The sequence below is a fragment of the Onthophagus taurus genome, chromosome 2, assembly GCF_036711975.1.
Source record: "Onthophagus taurus isolate NC chromosome 2, IU_Otau_3.0, whole genome shotgun sequence".
Classification (NCBI taxonomy): Eukaryota; Metazoa; Arthropoda; class Insecta; order Coleoptera; family Scarabaeidae; genus Onthophagus; species Onthophagus taurus.
Genome location: NC_091967.1, coordinates 7,451,864 through 7,470,370, shown reverse-complemented (window position 1 = coordinate 7,470,370; position 18,507 = coordinate 7,451,864). Strand labels below are relative to the sequence as shown.

The following is an 18,507-nucleotide window of genomic DNA, read 5'->3' as shown; positions in this document are numbered from 1 at the left end:
GTAAAATATTAAATTAAATTTTTAACTCTGTGAAGTTAGTTTTTCAACTATAATGTCAGTTGTCAAATAATGTTTTCATTAACTTAACTAAAATTGTTGATTACGTTCAATAACTTGGAACGACAAATTAAAACGTTTCAAAGCAAAAATTTCGTTTTAACGTTTTGTTGAATACATATGTATGTGCCCCGATTTGTAAATTAATCCGTATTGATATAATATAATCGATTTACTTGAAAACATCGATACACGATATTTTGTAAGTTCTTGAATCCAATTTAGGTTAATTTAATTCATCTGATGTTTATGAAAATATTTTTTTTTTACATTTTCTAGTTTAAAACATCTAAATTAACCTTATTTTATTGTTAGTGACCTTTGATGGGCCCCCGTATTACTTCTCGGTTATTTCTGTACAACGTGACCAACAGCAGCATGGTCATAGTTTCTTATCGTTGTTTACGACCTTTCTTGCATAATTATGTAAATATAAACTTGGTTAAAACACAATTTTACCTGTTATCGAAAAATTTATCGTCGTTATATACACGGAAAAACCTAGAATTAAATGTAAAGAAAAACTAGAGAAACAGAATCAAAATAAATTAAAAAAAAATTAAATAAAAAGTAGTTCTTTTATGTTCGGTTAATGTTTAAGTCTATAAATAGACGTTGTTTGCTTTTTAGCTTCAGCAAAGTTTGAACGCGTCTACATCACCCTGCGAAGACGTATGGACCTGGGCATGCGGAAATTGGTTGGCGACAAACAGTTTGCCCGGCGAAAAGGGCATTTGGGACCAAAAAGAACAGTTGAACAAACGAGGTAAGTGTTTTTTATTTATCTCACTTCATTTCGCATCTTTACGTTATATTTTACACTACATTTATCATAGTTTGTGGTTATTTATCCCTAACACACCCCATTTATCTAAATATCACGCAAACTCAGTTGTAACATCCGAAACTTTTTACCCATTTCGCCCATAAATAAAGATTATCCTTTTAGTTGATTTTAATCCTTTTTGCTTTAAAACGAGACATCCTGTTTCATCCAGATCTCTTTTAAATTGATTAATTGATTTAAATCTCTTTAAGCGGCCGACTTTTTCCGTCTTGTTAATCTTAAACAAACTAACCTACTTAGTATGAATTATCTAAGATGGTCCGAGATAATCCTTTTCTATTTAGAAGCTGCTTTGTTTTTTTTTCTACGAACAAAGCGTTTCTTTGAATACAACGCGAAACGGAAGCTTCACTCATACCCGTTTTAACTCCTGCTGGCTCATAACTCCACTTGATTTATCACTGGATGTCAAGATGAGATGTATAGGTTTTAATTAAAACCAGTACCTAACAATTAACTTAATTATAACTTCCTACCTAAATTTGAATAAGTTTTAATAAATGTTTTTATTTGTTGTAGAAGACATTGTTGTTCGTGATTTAATAACAACACTACCGTTGCCTTTACAACTTGGAACGTTAGAATGGAAATTGATGCACTTCTATGAATCTTGCATGGACGTAGATACGATCGAAATCGATAAGCATCGACCGCTGGTTAGCATGATTAATGAATTGGGTAAGTTTAATCTCATTTTCAATCAATTCTCGTTGTTTAGTCCCACCTTATTTTTGATGATATTCATCATGGCGCTTAAGAACCAGATTAACAATTAATAATAAATTAATATGTAATTAGTGTTCGCGTGATGTTTAAAAAAATGTGTTGAAAATTAAAAATAAGTTAACGATTACTTTGCGTGTATTAACAATTCGAGAAACGTTTCAATTATTTCTAATAGTCGCTTTTTCTTGTGAATTTATTTAATTGACCTCAATTCCTCATCTCTACATTCATTCAAAGCTAAATACTATTTGTATAATAGACTACATTCGACGATACGTTGATATCGATTTTGATAGCGCCAATATAGTTAGGGCGTTGCATTGCGTTTCGGAGAAGGTGATGCGGACAATGTGTTTTATTGGGTCACGTTTAGTAATAATTGGTATTGATCGAAAACCATTTTAAATGAATTTATTTTGTATCTAAAAATAACTTCTTCAAGTGGACGAATTTATATTTATAAATACACGGTGTATTTTCAAGAAGCACTCTAATCCTAAGATTACTTGTACATTTAAAAGTTATTTTAGACCCGGTTCAGATGGGATCCATCATCGATGTTGTTATTAGGTTCATCAATTTTTAGCATGGTGAATTTTATCTTTTCCAATTCGAAGGAGTACATCTAAATTTACCGTTCGTTCTAAAATGGCTTAGCCGCTTTTTTAAACACATCCTTGATCGTTTTAATCAGTTCAAAACAGTTTAAAATGTTTAAATGTCAGTGTTGTCAGTGGTTGTCAGTGATTATGTCGAAAAAGCGTTATTATTAAATCGGTTTTTGTGCTTGGAATGTCGCAAGATTTTAAGAAAGCCGCTGAAAAAGTTAAAGGAGAGATATCACAGAGATCCAAGTCCATGTCTAAGGAGCAAATGGTCGATAAGATTAACGAAGCTAAATCTACACTTGCATCCATCGTCAATGACGTGCAGGATATTCAAGATGCGAAAAAGAAATCTTCAAAGAAATGAGGAGTTATTATAAAAACAATGTAAAATTGAAATGTCAAAATTTGATTTATTACGTTATTTACAAATTTTAATTTTTGCATTGTAAAGGTTATAATTATTTTTGTCTTTCTTGTTTACCTTGAAGAAACGCAAACTGTTTTTAATCTTATTCTGGTTCGATTTCTAAATCATTATGATAATTTTAAGATGGGCACATCTCATTCGCATCGCAACGCCTTTGTTCTCTCATATTTTTAACTTTTCCGGCCTAGAGATAAGAACATTTTGACGTTGTTATGTATCAATATGTACTGGAGCTGATGGCTTAAGAGCTATGTAGCTATTTCTCCTTCGTTGACTCATCTTTTTTTTTTCAGTGAGGAGTTTTTGAGCCATTTTCAATCTCAATATTTTTTCTTTGATTCTGCTTTAGTACACATCTTAATCAGAATTGATTCATCCCTGTTGAATCACTTTAGAAAAGATGTCATCATAATGTGCACCATGTCTTTTCCTTGCTATCTATCAGAAGCGTTTATTTGATTTTTTTCTTGACAGTGTCTCTGAGAAGCGTTTCTGTGTTAAGATTGATAATAAATATCATTAAAACACCGACGATGAAGGTTACACCAATAAATTGCAATAAAAAATTAACCAAAAATTAACAAATACCAAAAAAGGTGTTTTTATTATTGACAACATTCTTCATCCCGACAACATTGACATAACGATGCCAATCGTGTTTAAACGGGTATTTTACGTGACCTGACATTAAAATTATGACGTAGCTACATATATTATATGATGATGTGCACACACGGTCAAGTGCAAAGGTACCTTGGAACCTGTTGGGTGAAAGTTTTTAAAACTCGTACCGGTTTAATAAATAACAGCTTTTCGGTGCCGGTAAATGACCCCTTTAAAATAGAAAAAATGCTTTTAAAATCTTCAAGAATCTAAGTGTTACATTAACTTGTTATTTTTGAAGGTTGTATTCTTCCTGTCAATTGATACTTTGAGGGTATGTTTCACCTATATGTCAATAATTTAACCTCTATTAATGAACTCTTTTTTTATTATAACTCATCGTGTATTGCGAAATTACCCAACTTTTGCTTTGTATATTTTGCTTTTATTACTGATATTCAAAGAAACATTGATCTTTAAAGGTCACGCGACGACCAACATTTTACGAATTGAAAAGGAAGATTTCCCAACTTGGTCTACTCATGCCAACGGGTGAGCAATTATCAAAATGTTGCGAAAACTTCAATGCTTTTACGTTATCCAAACGAAACGCAAAATAAAAACGTTTTCGTAACACTCCTCTAAAAAAGAAATTTTTTCAACACATTTTTCTTCAATTTTTTAGATAACTCCAACTGATTAATTACTATTACTACATCGATGAGGTAATCAAACGACCTCAACAAACGATTCTTCTTGGTCGTTTTGCTGGTAGGTATGTAACAGTAGGCGTTTTCTTCAGAACAATTTATGGATTAGGTGGATATAAGATCCAATGTGAAAGTGCAATTTGTGTTGTTGTCTTTCTTCTTTAACTTCCTTGGATTCCCGACGAAATTTATTACTATCGTTTCTCTCTTTATTCTCTTTTATCGCCTCGGGATTTTTTAACGCGGAGATGACTCGTACTGGGAAGTAAAGTTGTTGACCACTCTTCGTCGCGTCGTCTGGAGAAAGTTTTTTTTCTCGGGTTTTTTTGGTCAAGGGCTTCCGAAAAAAGACACGAAGAGAAAGTATTGTCAAAAAAAAAAAAATGCTTGTTTTTATTTGAATTGCTAAATAACGATAACTTAAGCTTAACTTGTACAATTTTCATTTGTAAAAAAATAATTAAATATGAATGTAATAAAGATAAATAAATGTATGCAACCGAATATACGTTTTATACAAATAGATATCTTATATAGTAATAATATGGATACTGTTACAAACTTCTGCATAACGAGACGGATACACATTATTTTGTTTTTTTAGGATTAATTTGAAATCATCAGCATATGATATCAGGTGAGCTGTGTTCGAGGAATAGCTTTGTTAGCTTTGTTTAATGTAAGAAGATGATGTCTTATTAGAAATCAGGACGAGAGTGAGAAATGTGTGGATGTTGATTTTGAGGTGAGGAAAAGGCATGAATGTTATAAAAAGGGGAATATAGAAGGAAATCTACTTGTCTAATGTTTGTAGCAGATCTTTTGAATTTTGTGGAACCTCATCAGCATTAAACATGTCATTACATCATATTGAGTTATATTGAATGAGGCTGCATTTTTTTTCAGTCTTCGTCATATTGTGAATGTGCAGAAGTACTTTTACAGCTTATTGAGGTGTAGCAGAGACCTCTTCATACATTTATTTAACACTCAGGGTACATAAGAAATCCTTCCACCTCAAAGCAGCAGTAATTTCTTTACATTTTTCTCTAATTACAGTTTTGTCACGTGCACGGATATTCTAATTTTTCTACCTCGGCAATTAATTGTAGTTTCTCATCTAATGTTAAACACGTTAAACGTCGGTCGTCTTGACATATTTATTTTTATTACTAACTCTCACTAAGCAGATTAATTCATTACACATACCAAGTTCATGACCGAACTAGAACATTATCTATCATATCATTATCATATCTAAATAATTAAGTTTATTAATAAGATGACACGGTATGTGTTCCTTGATTACATCTTTGTTACCCTTGTAAGTATCGTGGAAACGTTTATTTTCAAATTTCAATAAATTTTAATAAAAATCTGTGGGTGGAATAAGGTTAATTTAAAACGATTCAATGTCACGATTTCTTAGAAAGTTTTTTTTTCACAACTTTGCATACGTGAGATCACCCAAGCACATAATTTACATACTTTATAATAAAGTGGGTACTCACGGTTTGAGTTACAATAAAAAAGGTTATTGTAATTGGAATGTCTCACTTCACTAAATGCTTGATGTGAAGTGTTCGCACGTAAATATTTAATGATGCGAAAAAGACTTTAAAATCTTAATTTCATAAGTTATCTTAACAAAATTACCTTAAAGTAACAAATATTGTTTTTACATTTAAAGACTAGGAATCGTTCTTATTCTATTGTGACGATTACTTTCACTGAAATCGATCTAAAAATGAGGGGGTCAAGTGGGTCGACGACAAACAACCGTTGATTTCGCGATCCCCGCTCAAGAATACGAATACGAACGTTAATTTTACGCCGCCGTCGGGTTAAAATGAATCGATTTGTCGTCACCGACACGGTTCTTCGACTCGATCCGGCTCACGCAAATAATGTCTTTATTCAAATCGTAAACACTCGTTGAACCATAAAGACCACTTTTTATTATACCCAAAGAAGTTTTTAGTTTATCTTCTAATAAATAATTTCATTTTAAATAATTGGTTTTCGTGCTTTTATATTAGCAAATATGGCAATACATATCGACGATTACTTGGAAAAGGCCGCCTCGAGACAGAGCTTGATCTATGACGCAACAAAAACAACGTGAAAACGAACGTTTGCTTTCGTAGAATAGAATATTTCGAACAGCCTTGCTACCAGCTTTATTTGCTTTGGTTATGTTTACTTTTATAATATTTAGGTAGGTAGATGTTGGTCGTCGTTTACCGCTTTTTATGTAAAATAGGTATGTTTAAATTTTCGTGAAAGTGGTTATTTAAAAAATTTTTGTGTCCCATTTTAACATTATTATTATTATCTCCAACAATTTTCATTAATTCAAAACTAAATGTGAATCATTTAAGACTGGGTCGATGGGTTTATGTAATTCAGACATTTATTGTATACTATTTACATACATTGACACACCTTTCAATATGTGTACAGAAAAAGAGCGTTTTTAGAGATTTTCTTTTAAACGAGTGGCATTACAATTAGTTTGACATTTGTGTGTGTCATTGTAGTTCATCTTCCGTCATGTGAATTTGCATGAAGAAAAGCATATTTTAGATCTAACCCAACCCAACTCAAACCAACCTGACCCAACCTAATCAATCCATTTAACACGTTCGACTCGAAACGGTGAAATCTTTATCAAATGGAACGATTATATAGAGGTTATTTTACATTATTTATTATTCTAATAGTGCCAAAATTTGATAGTTATGATAATCTGTCTAAATTTGTTGATTTCCAAATTTCTTTTCTTGATTGTGATGAATTATTAAAAATAAGATCATATAATTTTATTCTAATTCATAATCGAGACATTGTTTTATAGATTGATCAGGAACCACAAATTAACATAAAGTTGTGTAAGAGTTCGAACTGAAGAATCTAACAGGTCGAGTTTCCACTTTCGATGCGTGTGCTGCGTATACGGACGGTTCATTAAAAAGAAAATTTATACGGAATGCGTCTCCGATTGCGTATAGTTCGGGTCGCATCTCTACGACGCAACAACTTACCAACAAAAACGGTCGGGTCGATAACTTTTTCATCAGTTTCTATTCGTTAGAAATCAGTTGATTTTACTTTACACATCAATATCGTTCAACACTTAAAAAAATAAATGAGAACGTACGTTTTTTTGCAACAATGGATCTATTAAAGCTTATTAAACCAAATGGAAAATCTGAAATAAATTGATTCAGTTCACCCGAGAGGATTTTATGCAATATACCAATTACAATTTCGTATCGACGCTTAAAGATCTGAGAATCTAGTTTTATTGTCTATGTGGGTAATAATTAACTTTGTGAAGATGTTGTTGCCACAATGCGTCTTCCGCGATTTCTTCATTTTTTTGTAATTCCAATGTACTTTCTATTCCGTAAATATCAAAAAAAAAGTTTTATCTAATATATAAATACGATTGATAATGAGTATAAGATATGAACAAGAACTATGTTTGATGCAAATTAGGAGTTATTCAAAGATTTGCAAATGTAGATGTACAAAAAATGTTGCCTAAAAATAGAAAAGAAATCCTATAAACCTAAAAACACAGATTTAAAAAATGAAAATTGAAAGTTATCAAAAATGTGTTGATATGTCCTAGAAAATCTTTTCGGTTAACGGAATTTAATATAAAAACTATACTATTTACGTTCACTTTCACACACAATAACTTAATGGGCGAGAAAATTGTATGTGTGTATACATCTGTGACATAACGACCAACGTTAAGAGCTTGCACGGTAATTCTCGTTTTCATAAATCCTCTCTTCTCCAGCCAGAAACAATGCCGCGTTTGGTAACATAAAGGAATAAAAAAAATCGTGGCGCAATTTGGGTCCTCACCGAACCGACGAGATGACGACGGTGTGTAGTCTCTTTATTTCTTTTCTTTATTTCGTAAAAAAAACCGCGCACGCACTCGAGAACGTTTGGATTCTTAGAGTCACTTTATTCGGTCACTAGGAATTGCAAAAGTAAAATTCCAATTAAGTGTCATCGCGAAAATGGTTTGCGATCTTAAATTAGCTGGTATTTGTCGATTACTTCATTATTTGAGAATGGAGAAATAACAAAAATTTTAACTAAAAAAATTTAATACAAACTACCTTATTGAAATTGTGAAAAAAAATCTTGGAAAGTCGCACGATGAAGTTGTGTAAAAAATATCATCCATCTTAAAGCAACATTTATACACACCATAGAAGACAATCAAAGTGATTAATCTTTACAAATGTAGTATAAACTTAGTGTTTAAATAAATAGTTACACCCAAAAACGATTCATTCTTTAACGATAAAAAAGAAGTTATAGCTGTCCATAAATGTTGTTGATTATACTATTAACACTTAAACTGTGTACAATACTCTATGTCATGGGTTCATTTATGGCAATTTCGATAGAAAATACGACGATAACTTTACGTAATCCTACAAACTTTCAATAAACATTTTTTTTTTCTTCGAGAAAACACTCCAAGGATCACTCAGGTTCTTCTATCATGATGTTTTCAAGTCGCAAATTTCTAAATACATTAATCGATAAAAAGAAAATTAATATCGAAATAATCAATAATTAAATTTTACCGTTTTTGTAATTGTTTTTAATGAGATATGGGCAAAAAGAAACAGAAAGAGGTTTTTATAAAGTATTGAATAAAAAAAGAGACAACGAATCGTGTATAGTGAAGGTAAAGAATTTCTTGGGTTAGCTTGAGTCAGATCTATATCTGGCCAAACATTAAGAGTATCCTACTTTCTCGTCCATCTAAACCAGATGATAAATCGAAATGAGAACCGCCCGTCGTTAAAACAAGAAGAATAAAAATACAAATCATTAAAGTTCATCTTTATCGAACCATATAAAAAAAATTAGTAATAACATAATCGATTCAATTTATTTGTATGACAATAATTAGTATTTTTATGTTCATTTAAATCAGGTTATGTAGTCAACATTAAATACATTTTACAGTCCCTTTTGTGTATTATTATAGTTCATCTTTCATCATGTAAATTGGCATGAAGAGAAGCATATTTTAGATCTAATAGAACTGCATGTCATGTATCTGCCAAATGTTGCCACCCTGATTCAACCCATAGATAAGGTTGTAATTAAAACAGTCAAGAAAGTGCTCGTTTGTAGTTAAAGAAATTAGTTACTCTTCGAGATGCGACATACAAAATATCCTATTCTTGTGAAAATGTGAAATAATGTTTAGGGCTGTAAAGAACTGGATGAAGAATATATTCAGGAGTAGCTAAATATGGACTTCGAATGCTATGGTCTAAGAACACATGATTGACGATGAGCTCATGCATACCAATAACTAACCGAGTTCACTTTAGGAATGTAGTGATCATGAACCATGTAGAAGAGACGTCTCAGAACAAGAAATTAATGTCAGCTGCAAGGAAGCACTTTATACTAGGTGCTGAAACTCAAAAAGCAAGTGAAAATAACCGATGATGAGTTTCTCGCCAGGCCCAAATCCGACCGCTGGATCGCTAGAATGTAACTTTTTTTATCTTCAAAATGTTTATTGGTTTAGGATGGAATTTCATGGAAGTCACACTCTGACCCTGAGAAATCATATGCAAGTGAACACTTTGAGGATATGTTGGAAGAACTTGCTATGGACAAAGACGAGGAAGTGAACTTTGTTGATGATTGGACAATTTTCACAGGAACGAATGCGCTAACAGGCCACAATCATTTCCGTTCGTAGGATAAGGCGGACTTTATGAGAATATGGAGAGCAAAAACTGCATTAACATGAAATGACTGATCATGTGACTGAACTGATGGAAATGTATCACATCTGACGAAATTGCAAAATATATCGGACTGATGATTTTTGTTGGTCATTTAGCGCAGCCAGATATTACATAATCGTTTTGAATTACTGTTAGTAAACTTGCATTTTGCAAATAACGAAACGATAGAAGAGAGTAACAGAATAAATCATACTCGTCACCCAGAGCTGGTTGACGCGGCGGCGAAAGTTAACAGCGCTTATCTCAAGCTACAAATTGTACTTTTAATTACAGAAGATATAGTAAGCAGAATCAAAAATAAAGTGGTCAAGCAGAAATCTGATGCAGCTTTCACAAGACTTTGAAAATGCTTATTTGTACCCTTCTTTAATGTTTTGAATCAAAATTTAAGAAAATTCTTTTAGCTTAAAAATTTTAAAGCTAATTTACTCGAAACATATAAAAGATGACGTAACACCTTTATCGACTTATGTCTTCAATTGTAATTATAATTAACAGTTTTAGTCGAAATGCTTTGGAAAAAGTTAATTGTCAAGATAATTAAAATTTGAGGTTACATTAAGTTGGGGTTTTGATTGATTTCAAAGTTTTAATTATTTTTTTAAATTAAATTATTTATTCGCCGAGAAATTAGAACTTTTTATCAAGTAATTATATCAAAAAATCAATAAATAATGTTGAGTTCAATGAGAATGCGAATTTATAAAATAAGGTTAAAACAACCTGAAAACTAATAAACATCGTCAAGTAGAAAGGAGGAAATCCCATAGGATTCAACAAACTTCTCTCGAGCTTACAAATTGGAATTACACTCTGTGCACACACAAGTAAAGCAATCAACACAGCAAACTTCGCTCATTAATATTCCTCTTTAAACTTCATTATTAGTTTAAAAACATAGCTTATAAAGATATATAAAAAAAAAGATTTTGTACGTCGATAACAACTGTAAATAATTCCATAGCGTTTCAAACCCGTCTAATAATCCACGATGTTTTATCGTATAATCCTTCGGGATATTCCTTCCGTAAATATTTACTTTCAAAACCCCTCGTCTATTTCCTCGCGTCGCGCGTCGTTTATAAATAAAACCTTGAGTGGTGATAAATCTCCATTAGATAATATTATCTTTACAAACTCACTTTCTAAACGATATTACAACAACGACAAAAAATTAAATTAACGAACACCTTTTTTTTTATTTTTTATTTTATTGTTGTCGGTGTTAGAATTAATGTTTTTTGGGTTAACGAGGTGATGAAGAAAAAAAAACAAGTAATTAATTGTTGAAGATAAACGAATGTAATAAAACCTTTTATAACGTTATGACTGGTGTTAATTAGATTTCTTGTTTAAATTTCATTAAGCTTTTAGATAAGATAGATTGAGTAAGGTTTTAATTATTTTGAGAAAATTTTAAGGTTAGATATGGTTTAGATTTGATTGACAAGTTAATGAACTGTCAAAAAAGTTAGGTTAAAATTTAATATCAACAAAGGTTATTTTAACTAATTGTAAAACATTTTAAATGTTCAAAGAACTATTTAAATTAAAACAAAAAGTTTAGTTACACTTTTCAATCAAATAATCATAACATAATGAACCCAACGGATTAAAATGATGTAATCGAAAGCAGGATGTTAGTCTTAAATAGGTAGGTGTAAAATGATAAATGATCGTGTTTTATTATAGACATTTCAGTTCGTAGGAAAGTAAATCGATGTTTGTCAAATAATGTGCATCTTTAAAGTGCTAATATTAATAATTCGTACGATCTCTCTTATTTAAAATGATAATTGTATTCAAAAATTATTAATAATTTAAAAAACGTTTAAGATTTCTGTTGGCGTAAAAGAAAATCGTTTTTATGGCAATATTTTTTAAATATACAAACTTTCTCCTGTTAGAAAATAAATATTTTCTGTACACACCGATACGTCTTTAGAAGATATATTTTTTGGTTCGTTTAATTGAACTAAAAGTTACTACTAAACGTTAAGATTCTAAATTTTGACGTATTAATTTGACAATTCGATTTTTTTAGATTAATTTAACTTGGAAGAATTGTATATTGTGTAATTTTGTTGGATAATAATTATTGAAATAAATTCATTTCAAATACACATCAGAGATGTCTATTTGAATGTCAAATTAAAAATATTTAAGAAAATGGTTAAAAATTTTTTAACTTTGAAGGTCCATACATATCTTAAGCATTTATGGGTTTAGATCAAAAATTTTTACACGAATCGTCATCACTTTAACTCTAGTATTTGTGATTAAAATTATGCCACGAGTTACAGAAATACCCTGTATATGTATTATGAAACGTTAAAGTTTCTTTTTTATAGGATACACATTACATCTTAAAATAAAGACATTAAAATTTGACATTTTTTCAAAAACCGTTAGTTTAATTAACACTTCTAACATAATTACAATGGGTATTTCAAAACTTCGAATCGTTTCGCTGCGATTACTTTAGAGACTCAATTATGTAAATGAATCCGCGAGCAAACATTTCTCTTCTGTCTCTTAGACAGATTACTAGAAGCGATTAGAGCAGGGTTACCATCCTATTAGAACTTGTAAATATCAAATGGCTGGGTAATTTTTTACTTATTTCGCAATAGGTTTGTTTAAAAATATCATACTACTTCTTTTCGCGCTTCACACAATGTGTGTAAATATTAAACAAATTAAGATAAAAAGTTACAATCAAGAACTGTTGAGAAATAACTGTCAAATTTTTGAAATCAATGAAGTTAGTAACTAAATTTCTTTCCAAGGTCGTCTCAAATCATTTATGTTTCCTTATTTTATACATGGTTAAGATGAATTTATTCACAGCTGACGGTGACATTAACAATGCATTCGCTAAGAAATTAATTCAAGTTGTATTAATACATTATTCAATTTCAATTACCCTACATAGTTCGTGTCAACGTCATCGAGGAAGGAAATGCAAATGCGTTTGTTGTTAATGCTTTGGTTTTCTCGCGTAATTTCCGAAACCCTCAGCAAACCAGTTGTCCCTCTGGTGAATTCTAATGAGAACCGTATGGTTTAGCTCCGATTGTTTGATTCTTCGTTAGTATTCCGAAACCGTCACGATCAGATCAACGACGATTAAATTAATTCAAAGAACGTACAATATACGTTTGCTTTCTTATTATGTATTTTCACCAAACAATGGTTATTGACTTCAGGAAATAAACCAGAAAATAAAAAAAAATATATTTATTAGACACTTTATCAGATTTACCTTTGTTACAAATTCACTTTCTTCTCGGTACATTTTTACGTCTGCCAAAAAATTTACGTGATGTGGTTCGCGTGTGGTATGAATAAAAAAGATTGGAACCGGTACTGGTTTCTCGATGAAAGTGCGAGTTCGGGTTCCCCCGAAAAAGAACTTTCGTTACCACGCGTCCGGCCTCCCGAACGGTATGCATCCTCCGGTGAGAGGATGTGACCCGCTTTTTCACCACCAAAAAATCTTTAGGTGGTCCGGTCTTAACCCAACCAAAAAAAAAGTGCCGAAAATGTGGCAAAGTGGGGAGGAAGATGAACTACTATAAATCCCGATGGAGCTCCAACCATTATCATTATTCAAAAGCTTGTGTTGATCTCCGGTAACACAATACAAGTTACCCGGAGAATTCAAAATATGAGATCTTTCGTGGTAAGTATTTTTAATTTTTGTAGTGAGGAAGTATGAATTCTTATGGAATTTTCTTCGATTAATTTATAGTTCGCCACAGTGTTGGCTTTGGCTTATGCCAGGCCGGAAGCTGGATATTCCTATAACAAACCCGGAATTTCTTTCAATACTGGATACCAAAGTGGAAGTATTGGAGTTTCTGGAGGTGGTGGTGGAGTCGGAGTTGGTGTAGTTCCATCTGGTGGAGGTTTACTTACTCAAACAATTGGACATGGAGATGGTGGTGCATCTTTCGGGGGTGGGTCATTTTCTTCTGGGGGAGCTTCTTTCCAATCTGGAGGAGGAGCTTCTTTCCAATCTGGAGGAGGACCTTCGTTCCAATCTGGCGGATCTTCTTTCCAATCAGGTGGATCTTCTTTCCAATCAGGTGGATCTTCTTTCCAATCTGGTGGATTGTCCTCCTTCCAAACTGGTAGTACCTCATTCACCGGAGGTTTTTCAGGCGGAGACTCTTCGTTTGGACACGGTGGAACAACTCTAGTCCAAAAACACATTTACGTTCATGTTCCTCCCCCAGAACCCGAAGATATCCATCATCATCGTCCAATTTCCGTTGCCCCAGCTCAAAAACACTACAAAATTATCTTCATCAAGGCTCCAGCTCCACCAACTCCAACCGTTCCAGTAATTCCCCTCCAACCACAAAACGAAGAGAAAACTCTCGTTTACGTTTTAGTTAAGAAACCCGATGACCAACCAGACATCCATATCCCTACTCCAGCCCCGACTCAACCATCCAAACCAGAAGTATACTTCATTAAGTACAAGACTCAAAAAGAAGTTTCTGCTGTCGGTGGTGGAAACGTCGTCGAACACGGAACAACCGGTGGAAGTGGAATCATCGCCAATTTGGAAACTGGATCGACCGCTACCGGAAATGAATATAATCTTTCGCAAGGTAGCGTCAGCTCGAGTTCTTCATCTTCCTCGGCATCCACGGGATCGCTATCGTCTAGTTATGGACCTCCGGGCCATCAACCAGGACCCTATTAAATTAAATTGCGACAGTTTTAGGTTATTTGTACGGGTAAATCGAAAATCGCATTCATCATCATGACCCGTTTTGTAAATAGTTTCTTTTCGTCTGTTATTGATAAGTGATACTCTAAGATAAATTTATTTTTTTATTAATGTTATTTTTATAGGTTAAGTAGCAAAAAAGTTACGGTGACAAATAAATTATATCTTTATAATAAAATTAATGAGTTTTTAATTTATGATTTAGTCAAAAGTATTCTTCCTTATTATTAACAAGTTATCTGGAAATGTGAATCATAACTATGTTTCTGTTCTATCTATGTTCTGGCTTACAACGTAACTAGTTGAGATTGAATTTTAATAATCTTACTCTTTATTATTGTAGGCTGCTGCTAAATTATTATGGTATTAGTCCCTATTTTCAGTTTTGTCGATATTATTTGATCATAATCCTTGTCGGGGTATTTCTTAATCTCTACTTTTTAAAACATTTCTCCAAGAAGTCGAATGTTTCTCGATCTAGGTCAAATGTTAGTTCTAGTGACAGTACTAGGTAGTGCTACTTATCACTTAGATATCTCTATGTTGCATATTTTTATTGAACTAAAACTAACCCTAGAACTAGAATCATTCGGGTTTAACCATCTTAAGAGACGCACGGCTAAAGCCGAATCTAGTGTTAGTTCTACTTTTAACTCTTATTCAGCGCTGACGTCACGAACGGCCCTTTAAACTGTTCCCGGGATGTAGCAGTCCTCTTATTTGTGTGCATTAAAATTATTCATATAACGGACTTTTGGCTATAACGGATACTTCTTTCCCCGTATTAATGCATTATATCGCAGTTTTATTATATTTTCTTTTATCCTCTTCCATCACACGCAACACCCTCATCATCGATGTCTCGTCATTTTCTAAACTACCTGATAAGTTATAAGTAAGTTGTATAAAAGAAACGTATGTTTTTATTTGAAAATGTATCATTAAAACAAATTATTACTCAAAGACATTGCAAGTTATTCAGAGCAATTGGCATACATTTGGAACGTGGGAAGCTACTTAGAGGTATTAACGGCCTTTGAAAGCGAACTCTATTGAGTATTTAGGAGCAAATAACAGCGAAAGATATTTTAAGTTATGTAAAGTTAGTAATACACGCTAAAATATAATTGGGTCAAGTTTTCACGATTCTTAATATAACTCTAAGAATATTTCCAACTAAAAACATGATTCCTTTAAGAATTAAATTAGCCGATAATGAAGCTTCCGAGCCAATCTCATTTTTATTAAAAAATGAATACCTTAAAACAAGACTATCATTATATTATATTTTTTACGAATATAACATGAAGAAAAAATTTATATGATTTGTTTGTTCATTTTTGGTAATTTAGAATAATAATCAAACGTATTCCTGGATAGAAAGAGACTATAGTTGTACTGACAATGCCGGTGCAGCGGCTGTGTCTTATGCATGTATGTGTGAGTGTATGTAGTGAGAGGTTATGACCCGAATTTCACTTATCTAAATGTTAACGCGGACAATTGCGTTAAGGAAGACGTCGTCGTCGCACTCTTCTATTTTATCGGGAGGGGGTTGATGGTACCTCTTCTTCGGCACACCGGTGTACCTATAAAACGTGGATGGCCACCGCACATCGGTACACATCTCTAGAAACGTTTTCTTGAGAACCACCGGGTTGTGTTTTAAAGATGAAGCCTTTGCTGGTGGTGAGTGTCTTTTCCCATTTCCAAAACTCTTTTATAAATTAATTATAGTATTATTCCGCGATATTGCTTCAAGTTTTAAATCTTAAATTTTAAACGTGCATTTCGAGGTAATTACTGGGACTACGAAACGGAATTTCCCTCGACATCGTAAATTTTCAATGCATCTTAACTATCTCTACTGTTAAGGTCGTACATCTTCCTTAAAGTATTCTTGCTTAAATGCAATGTTACGCGAAGTTAAAACATTTTTATGTACCAGTTGGATAGAATTAATATGGGCAATCATTTATCGAGTGCAAATTCAATTTGGGTATTTTGAAATCAAGAATTGCGTATCGAGTGAGTGTTTAATGTAAATAAAAATTTCTGCTTTTAAAGCGAGCGTTACGAAAAGTAGATTCAGTTCTAATAAAATTTACACATAAACCTCTTTTAGGAATTTTATTAGATGTTATATTCGAAATCACATAATTGTGCAACTCGAGTATTTACGTCATCATTTTAATTTCTTTAGTTAACTGTTGCCATTTTGGCTACAACCCAAGCGAAACCTCAATATAACTACAGTCCTCCAAGTAGCACTTATGGAGCTCCGGGAGGTGGTGGCGGAGGAGGCGGTGGTGGATTTGGAGGTACTGGATTTGGAGGAGGTTTAGATGGAATTGGGGGAGGTGGAATTGGAGGAGGTGGAATCGGCGGAGGAGGAATTGGAGGAGGCGGAATTGGAGGAGGCGGTGGAGGATTCGGAGGCGGTGGATTCGGCGGTGGTGGCGGTGGATTCGGAGGTGGAGGATTCGGCGGTGGTGGCGGCGGAGGAGGAGGAGGTGGTGGCACTTTAGTCCAAAGACACATTTACGTCCACGTTGCCCCACCAGACGATGAAGGTCAAAGAGCTCAAGCACCGATCGCTGTTCGACAAGCCCAGAAACATTACAAGATCATTTTCATCAAAGCTCCGACTTCCGCAACACCGACCGCACCAACGATTCCTGTTCAACCACAAGACGAAGAAAAAACTTTGGTGTACGTTTTAGTTAAACGTCCGGAAGATGCACCAGAAATTAATATTCCTACAGTAGCTCCAACGCAACCATCAAAACCAGAAGTTTACTTTATTAGATACAGAACTCAAACTTCTGGAGGAGGTGGTGGTGGAGCCGGAGGCGGTGGTGGCGGTGGAGCTGGAGGTGGTGGTATTGGAGGAGGTGGAATTGGAGGAGGAATCGGAGGTGGTGGTATTGGAGGTGGAATTGGAGGAGGTGGTATCGGCGGTGGAATAGGGGGTGGTGGTATCGGAGGCGGAATTGGAGGAGGTGGTATCGGAGGTGGAATTGGAGGAGGTGGTATCGGAGGTGGAATTGGAGGCGGTGGTATCGGAGGTGGAATTGGAGGCGGCGGTATTGGCGGAGGTGGAATTGGAGGTGGAGGCGGTGGAATTTCGTCTTCATACGGCGCTCCAGCTAAAACGGGAGGACCATATTAAAACTCCTTTGTGATGCGTTTATTCAAAACGTAAATGAAAAAGAAGACGTAAAATTCATATGTATATAGCTTTCACTTTGTACCGAATAGTGTTTATTTTTTCCTTCATGTTTGTATATTATCATTCTGTTAACTTTGTACCTTTGTTTCTTAATGTACATTACTATTTTATAAAGTTATTGCTTTTATTTTTTAACTTAAACAAAATAGCAATTACGGTGACAAAAATGTATTTTTTAATAAGGATTAGTGCGTAAACGTCTAGAGTTTAAGGAGGCCTGTGTGATATTTCGATCGTTGCATATCTTAAATATATTTCGTCTTTAATATGAACCACTTGTTTCCTTTTATTTTATTATTGTAAATAAAATTCGTATTCTTTTCCTCTTATTTTAATACCTATACAGAAGATATAAGCTATAAAGCGACTACATATCTATAATATTCATCGCGGCGGTAAAGCCGGTTTCTTACTATAGAAGAATTAGAGAGAAAAATAAGTGAATATATATGCTGTTACGCACATACAAGTTTTGTTTAAATCATTACAAAGTTTCTACAATAGCAAGGAATAGTGAAGTTGCGATTATCGTTGCGACCATTTGAGACCTTGTCATATTATAAATTAAATTGTTAGCATAAATTGAAAAATGTAGAGATCCCAATGGTGTATTCTGAAGTACTCTAGATAATGCTTTTGAGATACCTCTCCAAATCATCAATAATTTAATCGATAGATTATTCACGTGAGGTCAATAAGGGGAATTAAAACCAAATTAGTTATACTCCTACTAACAAATAGTT

General features: G+C 33.3%; 3 protein-coding genes across 3 annotated transcripts in view; all 3 read left to right on the top strand.

The window, feature by feature from the left end:
• Positions 1–18,507, top strand: part of LOC111427140 (gone early) — a 30,843-nt gene that overhangs the window by 4,937 nt on the left and 7,399 nt on the right. The window contains exons 3-4 of the mRNA XM_023062130.2: positions 688–823; positions 1,424–1,582. Of these exons, the coding sequence (XP_022917898.2) occupies positions 688–823; positions 1,424–1,582 (295 nt within the window). The remainder of the gene's footprint in view (positions 1–687; positions 824–1,423; positions 1,583–18,507) is intronic.
• LOC111427143 (uncharacterized) lies at positions 13,376–15,077 on the top strand. The gene is made up of 2 exons (XM_023062134.2): positions 13,376–13,473; positions 13,543–15,077. The coding sequence occupies exons 1-2, from the start codon at positions 13,459–13,461 to the stop codon at positions 14,503–14,505; spliced, it is 978 nt and encodes a 325-aa protein (XP_022917902.1). The 5' UTR covers positions 13,376–13,458; the 3' UTR covers positions 14,506–15,077.
• Positions 15,860–18,036, top strand: LOC139428850 (RNA-binding protein cabeza-like). Its single transcript, XM_023062131.2, has 2 exons — positions 15,860–16,221; positions 16,736–18,036. Exons 1-2 carry the CDS (start codon positions 16,204–16,206, stop codon positions 17,702–17,704), a joined length of 987 nt encoding a protein of 328 aa, XP_022917899.1. The 5' UTR covers positions 15,860–16,203; the 3' UTR covers positions 17,705–18,036.